At 41.9% G+C, this 12101-nt stretch overlaps 1 protein-coding gene across 2 annotated transcripts; it reads right to left on the bottom strand.

Annotated features, from left to right (window-relative positions):
- Positions 1–3148: 3148 nt before the first annotated feature.
- On the bottom strand, positions 3149–10584 carry CTXN3 (cortexin 3). 2 transcript variants are annotated; one of them, XM_057541228.1, is made up of 2 exons: positions 10536–10584; positions 3149–4283 (listed from the first exon to the last, which is right to left on the bottom strand). In XM_057541228.1, the coding sequence occupies exon 2, from the start codon at positions 4191–4193 to the stop codon at positions 3948–3950; it is 246 nt and encodes an 81-aa protein (XP_057397211.1). In that variant the 5' UTR covers positions 4194–4283; positions 10536–10584; the 3' UTR covers positions 3149–3947. The 2 variants fall into 2 exon arrangements, with proteins under 2 accessions (XP_057397211.1, XP_007188570.1); XM_007188508.2 differs by lacking the exon at positions 10536–10584 and adding an exon at positions 10118–10396.
- Positions 10585–12101: the final 1517 nt, after the last annotated feature.

Genomic DNA, 12101 nt, shown 5'->3' with positions numbered 1-12101 from the left:
AATTTCTGCCTCTAAAAGCTGTTGCTTATTTTGTTTCAGCTTTAACCCTTAAATATAGTAAAAGAATGATCTCACTTGGAATGTTCATTAGTTTAACAGCAGGAGTCAAGTTAATCTCCTTCAAACCCCATATTAGACTTACTTTACAGTATTTAAGATGCTTTAATAAAGATGTCTCTTGGAGGGAGAAATGTTGATCTAGAACTTGGGGTCTCTTGGGAGAACAAACCAGTCAGAGCCCAGACTGAGAATGAGTGTGCCACATTTTTCTGAATCAGAAGTCAGCTCTATTCTAGAGTGACCTTGGGAAAGTAATTTTTGTCATCCTGGGATGCAGATATACATGATAGAGGGCAGCTGCACTCATTATAAATATCCTGTAAGGTAGGCAAAATGCTGCACTGTAACTCCTGTAGCCAGGAAAGAGAGGGCTTCTGTGACCTTTTGAGAATACGCCGTTCACCCCAAGGAGCCCTGAGGAATTAAAACAGAGAGTTAGCACTTCTCACAGGAGGGATCAATTTACCCTGAACAGCCCAAAGCATTTTATCACCTGTTCTGGTCTCTTGCTCTGGACGATGGAGGGTGGAGAACGGGGGACCCAGCGAGGGGGTGGTTGAAGAAGGAGCAGTAATCTGAGAAGGAAAAAACAAAAATAGAGAGGAGGATAAAGGGAGGAAAGAAAGAAGAGCAGGCTTTGGGAGGCCCTGTGGCACTTACTGGCAGTCGTAGTCTCAAAAGCCTCGTGGAGGGCTATTTCAGTCTGTTCCCGTTATAGAAGCAGAGCCTAGCGTGGCCCCGAGGGAGGGTACTGAAACCGGCCTTGACCACCACTCCTCGTGTCATTTTCTTTCTCAAGAATCTACAGTGATTCTTGAGAAAGAAATCACTTTCATTTTGACTCTTAGGACCTTTGGGTGTTCAGCTCCACCCTCATCCTTCCTCCGTGAGTTCCAGCTACCCTTCCGGCTATCTTCTCAGCCAGGCTGCCCTCCTGCCTAAAAGCCCCACAGCCACACTTCCTTCTCCTCTTCTGTGGCTTTCCCTCCTCTCTTCCGTTGCACATATCTAAAACACGTCCATCCTCTTAGGTCAAGATAGAATTTATTTCAGAATAATAACTTACATTGCATAAAGCTTTATACCAAGCAGTTAAACATGTACCATCCTCACATGAGCCGTTGTTTCCTGGGACATTTCCTTGACTATCTGGGCCCACATCCATCTCTCCCATATTCTATCTCCTGAAGCACTTGTTCACTGACCCACCTCTACAGAATCAATCTCTAGGGCAGAGAAACTGAGGCGATAGGATGAACTAAGGAGGCAGAATTTTGACTCTTGCTATTTACTTTATATTTTTCCATATTGTTTCTACATTTTTACTGTGATCATATACACCTTTTATACTAAAATTAGTGGGGGGGGGCATATCATATATCTTTGTTAAGCTCCCAGATGATGCTGATGGTGTAGGAACCATAGGTTGCCACAGTCCTTCGAACAATGATTCAGACACATGTCTTCTTGCATTTCTCAACTCTTCAATGAGGTAGAAAGTTACTCAAGAGCAAGAACTAGCCCTGCACTTTTCCTATCTCTCCAGTGCTAGAAATGCCAGGCTCAAAGCAGGTGCTCAATAAATACCTGAATGGGTTTGAATAGACTCCCCATAAAAATAGGAAAAAAATTAAATGAGGATACACATGACATGGTACATTTGAAGAAAAAAGAAAACTTTATAATTAATGGGTTAAAGAAAGATGTAATAGTAAGACAGAAAAAATACTCAGGTGACTTAATAGAGCACAGGATGATCAGAGATCAGCATCAGTGTTTTGTTTTAGATCTAGAAGCAAAGGATCTTTGAAGGCATCAATTAACTTGTAGTATGAAGAAACTATGAGGTGGTTCTCTTTTTAACCTGGCTCATTCTTGAAGTGATGTGTTCAGTTATAAATTCTATAGCTAAAGAAGAGATCTGAGTAGTTGGGAAGAGTTAAGAAAAGAATCAAAACGTATATACATTGCCAGTGGGAATGTAAAATAATGCAGCTGCTTTGGGAAACAATCTCACAGTTCTTCAGAAAGTTAAACATAGAATTAACATATGGCCTAGCAAATCCACTCATAGGAATTTACTCAAGAGAATTGAAAACACATATCCATACAAAATTATGTACAAATATGTTCATAGCAGCATTCTTCAGACTGGCCAACGGATTACCATGATAGATGATGAATAAACAAAATGTAGTGTAACCAAACAACGGGACGTTATTTGGCCATACAAACAAATGAAATACTGACCATTTTACAACATGGATGGACCTACTTTAAAAACATGCTAAGTGAAAGAAGCCAGACACCAAAGGCCATGTACTCTTTGATTCCATTAGTACGAAATGTCCAGAATTGGCAAATCCATAGATTAGAAATTACTGGATTAGAAATTATTGGATCTGAGAGAAAGAGGGATGGGAAGTGACTGCTGGTGAGTATAGAATTCTGGAATTATATTGTGATGATGGTCACACAAAATTCTGTGAATATACTAAAAACCAACGAATTGTACACTTTAAGAGGCTAAATTTTATGGTATGTGAATTATATTTTAATAAAGCTGTTATTTTTTTTTAATGAAAAAATATCAAGAGGGAACATGGGGAGGGGGGAAATCTGGGCAGAAGGACCTCCAAAATAATAAAAAAAAAAAAAAGGAGAGAGATACAGGGAGCTGGTTTACTAAGGGCTGTCTTTTTAGGCACAGTTGGTTTTTTAAACTTTTTTTAATGTAAAAAATGATGGCTAGCTGAGGAGAAAATTAGAAGACATAGACTATAAATACAACCTAAGGAGTTTAGATGCAAGTTTTTCCTATTAGTACAGAAGTTGGAATAAGAGGTTTTCATATCTCTCTTTTGGGGGGACTTAAACAGTGCTTAGAATAAGGTCTTACATGGCAGAAAAATTTGTGGGAGCCCTTCCTGAAATGGGAGAGGAATGAATTACGTGATCTTTTGTGGTCTTTGCTCTCTTTCTCAGAACAGTTAGTCCTCAGTATTCGATGCCACTCTCTGCCTCCAGAGCGCTGAAATAACAGAGGAGACGCTTCTGTTTCTTGAAAAGTTTTATTTGGTTTCTATTCAGTCATAAACACACATTCCTCTTAAGACTATAAAAGTCTTCTCCTCTAAACAATTAACTTTTTATTTAAAAAAAGAGTTGAAGCAGTACTTGCAACCTATTATTTCAACCAATTGTGCAAAGAAAGTAAATTCAGGTTATGTATAGCTACCTCTACGCATGTTATTAATATGAATACCTAGAATGTACTTGGCCTGGTAAATAGTTTTAAAACCTCCATAAGCCTTTGAATTCAATTTTATTTGAAAAGTAAAATGACATCATCCTCACCCATATTTTCCAGGGATCAACCACCTCTTTTAAGCATTCCTATTGCCCTCCAGTGCTCTTTGCTTTAGGAGAAAACAAGTACCTGCTTTGGGTCCACTCCACAACTTCTTCCTCATTCTCTGCCCAGATTCCCATGAAAATAAAACAAACTGGGAGACGTGATTAGAACAAGGAAGTCTCTTTTGGCCCTGCCATCAGATTCAGATCAGATCATTTCTAGTCTTTTTCTCTGGTCAGGTCCTGTAGGGCTTCATTTTAGGCAAAGTCACTATAGATGTTCTCAGTTTCACCATCACACACATTCAACATTCATTCATTGAGTAAATATTGAAATTTAAACCTTCCTATTTGGGCTTAGGAATATAAACCTCCATTTCCAATATCCTCAGAAGTTCACTGAATAAATGGATTGTGGCTCTAGAACCAGATATGGTTAAAATTTGAGTTGCTGAGAACGTTGACTAAAGAGAATCCTGCGCCAAGACATGAAGCATTTCTCCTCCTCAGGATGGGTTCCTGCTCCTGTCCTGTTAAGCAAGGGCATGGTCAAACTGCCCTTTCTCCAGGCCTTCAAGTCCGTCAGCCCAGGTCGAGGTTGGCATGCTCCGATACGGGTCCAGAAGAATCCGGAAGCACCTGACTATGAGGATGCCCAAGAAAATAAACAACAAAATCACAAAAACAAATGTGGTTTTCTGCTCCAGAGACATGCTAGAATCTGACGACACGTTCCCAAGGGGCACTAGGGGTGAAGGGACAGGCGGTCCTCCATCCATCGTCCAGGGAAGCTAGAGCACAGGGTCTCCCAGGTTCCTTCTCGTCCATCATCAGCCTGCTGAGATCATGGTGGTTGCACCTTGAAGAAGCTGCACAGTAAAGAAAGGGAAGGAAAAAGAGTAAACACCAACGGGCAACTTTATTTCTAGGCCCACCATCATATTGTTCAGAGAAAAGAAGGAATCTCTAAACTTTCTCCAAGGGCTGGGCCAAAAGAAAGTCATGTAGTGATAGAAGAATAGATGCCTAGGCAGTGCCTACCAAGTTCCCTCTTGTCTTTTCACATCCTATTGAGGACCCCTCCCTTTGATCCCTTCCATCCCCACTGACTTACTAAAATCCCATTCTATGTCCATTTTCCCTCCAGCCCAAATGATGCCAGAGCCCTCTTCTTTGTCTGTTCTCAACACAGCTGAGACAGGTATGCATTTTCAGGAAGTTCTTTATGAAGGCACTACATAATCCAAATGGGAAATAGAAGAAAAATGAGGACCATTAACTGTGTACATTTACAACACAAAGATTGCTAAATCTGTGAAGTTCAATGAAAACAGTGGCGACTGGGTACAGAACCTTGTGAACCTGTGTTAAAGACTCCCTAGCCATAAGCTGGCCGACTAGCACAGCAATACCTGTTCAGTCCCTCCCTTCCCACCCCTGGTCTCCACTCAATGAGCGCCGTCGTGACACCCTGGACCAGTCTTCTCCAGCCTCGGCCTCTGTACAAGGCAAAGTATCAAGTCTTCTTCTCCTAGCTCAACATCTTATAATTCCTAGGCTTATCCCATAACTCAGGTTTTAGAACGGGTACACAATTCATTTGGGGGCTGCACTGATGGGTAACCATTCCAAGAAGATCCAGTAAATAACCGAGTCATCTCAATTCACATTATCAGCCACATCTCCCTATAAATGAGTCTGGGGTCTCACTTCTTCACAGGGAAGCCACGACTAGAATGATTTAAAACTCAGTTTTAATTTGTAATTTTACCACCCTATGCTGATTACAAGGCAGGTGCAAGGATATGGTTAACCCTCTTTGCAGCCTAATCACGTGTTTTGAGAGGCCTGCTAAAATATAAATATATACTCTTATTCTGTGACCCTTTCACCACCAACCCCTTTTAGATATACCAAATTGAGGAGAAAATAGAGATGAAAGCATTTTGAGAACTCTACAAATCTTTATAAACTGTAAGCCTCTCCCTTCCCAGCATATTGTGTGGTGCCCAAGTTCCTATTAAAATAACTTCATTTGGTCAAATCATCAAAGGTCTCTATTAAATTGCAGTATTTTACCAAGGAAAGTGACACATTAACACATTAGTAGGGATTTGTCTTTGAATACTGTTCCTATTTGAAGGAGGGAGAAACGTGGTAGATAGAAAGGAAATTGAAGGAATATCTTGCCGGGAGTGAGGGGCTGCTAGAAAGGACTTGTGGGAAGCAGACATGGGTACTAGGAGCAGATCGTCCAGCAGGAGAGTCCTGGGGAGGGATGAAGGAGACTGGGTAGAGATGAGAAGAGCAGGAGATGGTTATAAAGGGAGATGGAGATCCAGAGATCCAGAAAGAAATGCCAACTATTTCACAATTTTGCCTGGGACTGATCGAAATCTCTAGAAAAGCCTGCTTGATTTGAAACCTGCAATCAGCTAATCAATAATTTACAAATTTGGAAAGCTCAACAGCATGTTTAAGTTAAAGGAAGCATCAGTATAATAAGATGCAGAAAGAGAAATACGTGTAATCACTTGGCCACCACAGTACAAAAATATTCAAAGACCTCTAAATTTTGTAAATGTCTGTCTTAGAGTAAAATGTCCCTTTTTGGTAGAAATGATTCTTAGGAAATGTTCATGATTGCTTTTACCTAAAAAATGAAATGTTTCTTTTAGATGAACAGCGGAATTTGGGTGAGTAAATTATTTCGAAAGATTTTGACACAACCATCATCAGTGTTAATAAAAATAAAAGGCAGTTATTTTAAGTATAAGAAGGACCAGAGTTACTCGTGACAGTATTTTAATCCTGACTGGCTTCCCCCATCATGCAGCACACCTGTCTTCCCTTTGCTGGGTCCATTTGTGTGTGCTCAGGAAATAAAGTCTAATTTTAATATGGACTAAGGGAACCTTAGTTAAAAGATGCCATTTTCAAAAGTCATATAATACATCCCTTCTCTCAAACGAAGCTCCTTGAACTCTGATGTGCACAAAGTGTTTACACCCTGAATCAGTCACGAAGCCCCATGTGAGCAGTCAATCCCAGCCACGGTCCTCTCACTATCGGCCACTCACTTTAGTTAATTTGTAAAGAAGCCCTCTCTTTCTTTCCCCATACTTCCTCTATACTGCATCATGATTCATCATTCTAAGCTCAAGTCTTACCACTCCTCCCCTCAGAAAACCCATGTGCTCCCATGTCCAAGACCCTAACCCACCCATTCACCCGCTTATGGACCCAATACCCTTGTTTTTTCTGGACCACAAATTAGATCATATACTCTGACAGTGGAATTTTTCTAAGGTATTACTATATTTTCAAAATAAGTTCAAAAAGCAACAAAGATCAAATCACATTTGGTTTTGAGTAAAATGACCAGTGGACAAAAAACAAACTTACACGTAATTGATCTGCAGACACCTAAGGAGAGCGTCCTGACTCTGTCTGCTCTGCAGCTCCACCTGACACCTGCTATTCTTTGAACACCTCCAGGTTTCCCACCTCTGAGCTTTGAGTCATGATGCTCTCTGCCTGATGCTCTCCTCCTCGCCCTATTCCCACCTTCGGCTTTCTCCCCCTCCCTCGGGGTCCACACCGAATCCCACCTCCTTGGTGGAGCCTCAGTCTCTCCCTTCGCCCAAGGCATCAGGGCTTCCTGCTCTGTCCCCAGCAGCATTTCACTTGCATCCTGCAGCAGCACCTATTATAGGACGTGTCTCCACGGTGTTCGTCACCTTCCCCTTATTAAACAACAAGGTCCTTGAGGAATTCCTTGCTGCTCTGGGGTCACTGGCTCTCTAAATAGAGGCTGAAGCAAATCTCTGGCCCCTTAGAGTCCAGGGAACTGAATTCAAACTTGGAGGTGCTGGCTGATACAGAGAAGGGGAAAAAAAGCACGTGTCATCCAGCCTAACTGGGATGTCAGACCACTGTGTTTGAAATCGATCTTGTTTCAAAGAATCACAAATAGTCTGGGTCACAATGACAGTTTAATAGTCATAAAGCTCATGATTTAAGAAGCAGTTGTTTGGTTTTTTAAAATTTTCTTTGGCCTCAGTGCTGATGGGTCCAAAATATAGAAATCAGCTGGAATTAAGCACTCTCCCTATGTTTAAGGGGTCAATCCTTTCTTACCTATATTGCTTTTTTGGTGGGGAAGGGTAGTCATTTAAAATATCCTAAATCCCATTGTCTTACATGGAAACTATCAATGTCAACACGTACCCATCTCAAGCTTGGGTCCTTCAGACTTTTCATCTCATTAGCATCTTATTTTACAATTTCACAGTAAGAAAAAATATTTTATCTGGAGAAAATCTATCTTAAAGCAATGACGTGTTTCTTTTCTTATTTTTCAAGTGGCAGCAACAGAATCAGTTCAGTGCATTTGCCCCCTTGTCCTGGGAAACCACACAGAGGCATTTGATTTCACCATCTCCCTTCTGTGGTCCTCAACTCAGGCGCCCTCCCTCCCGCAATGAATTGCAATAACAGCTGCAGTATATGCAGTACGTGTGCAGTCCTGCTTGGCACGTAGTGAGTGTTCAAGAAATAGGTGATGATGAGCGACTGTTTTCTCTTTAACTGATTTTTGTGCAAAATGAGATTTATTTCTAATTTTCCAGGCAGGAATGGAGATTGTAAGTAACCCACCCCAAATCATAAAATTCAAAAGAGTAGCGTCCCCCAAAAGAATGTTGGAATCAGTAGAAAGTCGTCCTCCCTCAGCTGTTAATGGCATGCAGGGTACAGTGAAACAATGCAGTCTGTATTTTAAGTACTCCGAAACCACATAATTGCTGTACCTAATTTTTAAAACTTCTAGGCCACAAACCTAGTTATATGACTTGACATATTTTCAAAAGTAGATGTAAAAAGTAGTTCGTGCATTGAGCAAGAACATTCACAGGCTTGTCCAGTGTACACTCACACATGACGGACAGGATACTTTGTCCCACAAAGACATCCTGTGTACCTTGTTTATATTTATCTGGCAGCGTGGTGAGACCAATATGTAGACTGTAAAAGGAAGGGAATTGGCTAGGTAAGCAGGACTGAATTTGCAACGACTGGCAGGGACAAACTTCCTCAAAGTGCTGTACTATCCTGCAACAGTTCTGAAACTGGCTGTTGAAATGTTAACCTGGCTTTTAATGACTGAAGTAATACATATCCTGAGACTGAGGCAGAACAGAATCACTGTGGACTTTTTGAGCTAAAGAAAGCCTCAGCTGCATGGCTGTTTGTATAGCTGGAGTGTATGGAGGTACTCCCCACCCTCCATCCCACCCAGCCACCCGAGACGTGTAAGCATCCCATCAACCCTATTATACATCTCCTCCCACAATTGTGAGCCGTCCACCAAAGCCACCTCATCTCTTTTGGAAATTCTGTGGATGAATCCAGTGAACAGCAACTTGCATTCCAGGATATATATGCAAAGGTGCAAAATATTTCCTATAAATTCAAAGAATACATGGCCCTCTTGGTGGCCAGCCAAGACCTTCAAGTAAAGATTTCCTGGCTCTTTCTAAGTACTTCCTGCATTTTAACCACGACTCCCCCCCACCCCATTTTCTCAGCTCACATAAATACATGGCTACTTCCACATTCCTCTTTTCCAAATACAGCACTCCTGTTCCAATACAATAGCCCTGATGCTTCCGAATTCACAGAATGGTTAAGAGTAAAATTATTTTGAACACTTAAAAAATAGACCAAGGCTAGTAGAAAGTCCATAAGTAATGATTTTAAAGACAAGCGAATGTGGTCAGCTACAAATGTCAACAGGCAGTTTCAGAACTGCTGCCAGCCCCCACTACTGCACCAGGAAGTCTGTTTCCTCTGCCCATCCCTGCAAAGTCAGCCTGCAGACACGTCTGCTTGGGTTTGGGAGTGAACCCTGTTGTACCTGGTTCACCATGCTGGTCAGCAGGAGACCTTTGTCTTCAGCCTGAGCCCTAACTTCAGTTTTACTTCTTCCCTATCTTCATCTTCCTCCTAACATCTGCTTAAAGAGTTTTAAAGGCACTGCAGGGCAAGGTTGCAGCCTTGCTGAGGGCAACAGAAAAATACCGTGCAAGTGCCCAGTCAGTAAATGGGGGTATCAAAAGGCACCACTAGCAAACCGGAACTTTTAACTTCAAACAAGAAACCTTACTGTTCTACTCAGTTTTCTTTCCCTTTCCTTGTGTGTTTCCTAGTGAAAGAGAGTGCTTGCTGATACCTCAAAAGGCTAGGGCTGCACACTGCTCATCACCCAGGGACACCAGGGACCGTCAGGGCTATCATTATGTTGGGTTGTGATTCTTCGTAAACAAATTAGAACATCCCTGTTACATTTTGGAAGGTTGGATGTTTTAGGTGAACAGAAAAAAATACATTGTAATGGGCAAAGAGCTTTCAAGAATAATTTACTGCAGCTTAGCAAAGAAAAAAAGCCTGTTTTACTATTCTTTATCCGGTATCTGTAGCATTATAAACTTCAGCATGCTTTAAAAATAAAGGCATCATTACATTTCACCGGCTCGCATTAACTTTACCTAGCAACTATTTAATTAGACTTTATCTGACAGCTAGATCTAAATTCAGAACTTGGATCCAAAAGGCATCCATGCGATCATGGCTCATGCATATATTTAAAGTTAGAGAAAAGCATTTAATTAGCCCATCAGAGATACAGATTTTGGTCAAATACCTGGATCTGGCTGAACAAACACTTGATCCATTTCCTGGTGGAACAGTTACAGGTAGTTACAAGCCTCTTTGGTTTCCATTCTTCCCGACCAAGCTGCGCTAAAGCAGTAGATAGTGGTCAAGCTGCAAGCAGCTGACGGCACACCCCAGAGCTAAAGCTGTTGTTTTCAGGCTTAGAAACTTCCCATTAACACCCTGAGTTAAAGAAGCGTCCTCTTTCTGCGTGAGGCATCGTTAGCGGCCAATACAGCTGCTTCTCTGAGGCGAGCCATGATTTCGGTTCTGCCTCAGCAACTCTTCAGAGGATTCTGCTTCAGTGAGTAGAGGCAGTATACCAGCAGTGTGTCTGAAATCATCTTCAGCAAAGCATTAACATTCAAAAGGAGGATGGGGGAAAACATCACAGGGCATTCCCATACCTTTTCAAAATCAGAGCCATCAATCTACCAGTGCTCTGCAGTTCTCTATTGATTGTTGACACTGTTCCTCTCTGGGGATGTTCATTAGCACCTTGCAGCGACCAGCCTCCATATTGATCATGGTTTATGACCTTCAGGCCAACTTAATTAATGGCAAGACTTCTAGGGAAGGGCATCAACTTAGCATTTGGGAGATGAAGGGAAGACTCCTTTTTCTAAAGAAAACAAAATTGCCCTTTCAGAAAAGCAGCAATTATGAGGGGCACTGAGGAAAGAACAATTAAAAAACAACAAAATCCTATTTTTACCACCTGCTTGTAAATTGACTAGGCAGTCGGTTGCCAGATCCAGTGTGTCCTTTGGCCAGCCTGCATAACTGTGACCTTGGCGGTCACCTCACCCCACACAGGCCATCAGAGACCACTTGATGAATAAAGATAGACCTTTGTTAAGAGAAAGTTGCACTGATTCTAAAGATTCTAGTTACACGGCACAATACTTATTTTCCTTGGATAGAGTGCCTGAATAAATTTGGAAAATATTTTAGGATAAAATTCATCTTAAAAAAAAAAAAAAAGTGCTTCTCTGGAAAGAATTCAGCCTAATCCTTAAGATGGAACATCCTTGTTTTTTTTGGCAACTCACCACTTTCTTTGTTTAAGGGGAAGCACAGTTAGCAATAATACCCACCCACCAAATGATGGGGTGCATTGTATTTAAAGCTAACTCTGCCTGTGCCTGTCAGCTCTGCTGTCTCTTCAGCTCTTGTGAGAAGCTGGCCATGACCCAGTAGCCCTAGGGGACTGGAATGGAGCTCATTTTCTAAGAGGAAAACCCCCATCTGCTAGCAAAGAGACAAAAATCCTGGATAAGCCTCAGACCCAAGGAAATTCAAACGCTAAATGTTAGGATCTAATGTCGGAATCAAATGCTTGGCATTAGAACCTAACCTCACGAGAAACATGAAGGTTCTTTCCCCAGATGTTTTCCAGATTTTTAACTGAAATTCCTTTCCAATTAGTGTAACTTACTGTATCTTCACACACACACACACACACACACACACACAACAGTGGAACAAATGAAATCCAACAGAGCACTGCCATTCAATACAAACTGGTGTCCTTCATGCTTTTCAGCCGACGGTGCTGGTGGCCAGAACGCCCTGTCTCAGTAATGCTAACAGAGTGTGGTTCAGGGAACGTTCTGACCTCACCCTCACTTATATACTTGTCGTCCCATGTGGTAAGAAAGGACTCTAGTTAGAAACGAGCCTGGATTACTGCGGGCTCCCCTGCCCGGAGGCCCCCGCAGATATTGCTGTCGCCTCGCTGTGGGTAGAGGTGGCAGGGACCACAGGAAGGCTGTAGCTGTCCTCTAGCTACTCTGCAGGCTGAGGCCATCCCAGGGAGATGAGTGCCTGGCCTATTTTTAAAACTCTCCAGAGTAGTAGATTCCAAAACCCCCTCTGACAACCTCTGTTTAAACTAACTCCTCCGTTGCTTACTTAGTCTAGATGAGTCGGCCCCTTTCTTTTTATTCTGTCCCCGCTGCAATCGTTAACCA

This window comes from Balaenoptera acutorostrata, chromosome 2 (assembly GCF_949987535.1).
Source record: "Balaenoptera acutorostrata chromosome 2, mBalAcu1.1, whole genome shotgun sequence".
In the NCBI taxonomy this organism is placed as follows: Eukaryota; Metazoa; Chordata; class Mammalia; order Artiodactyla; family Balaenopteridae; genus Balaenoptera; species Balaenoptera acutorostrata.
This window is presented reverse-complemented; position numbering and strand designations above follow the sequence as displayed.

What these genes read in the sequence shown, in the direction of transcription:
- CTXN3 (XM_057541228.1), bottom strand. Translation starts at nt 4,193, where the DNA reads ATGGATGGAGGACCGCCTGTCCCTTCACCCCTAGTGCCCCTTGGGAAC.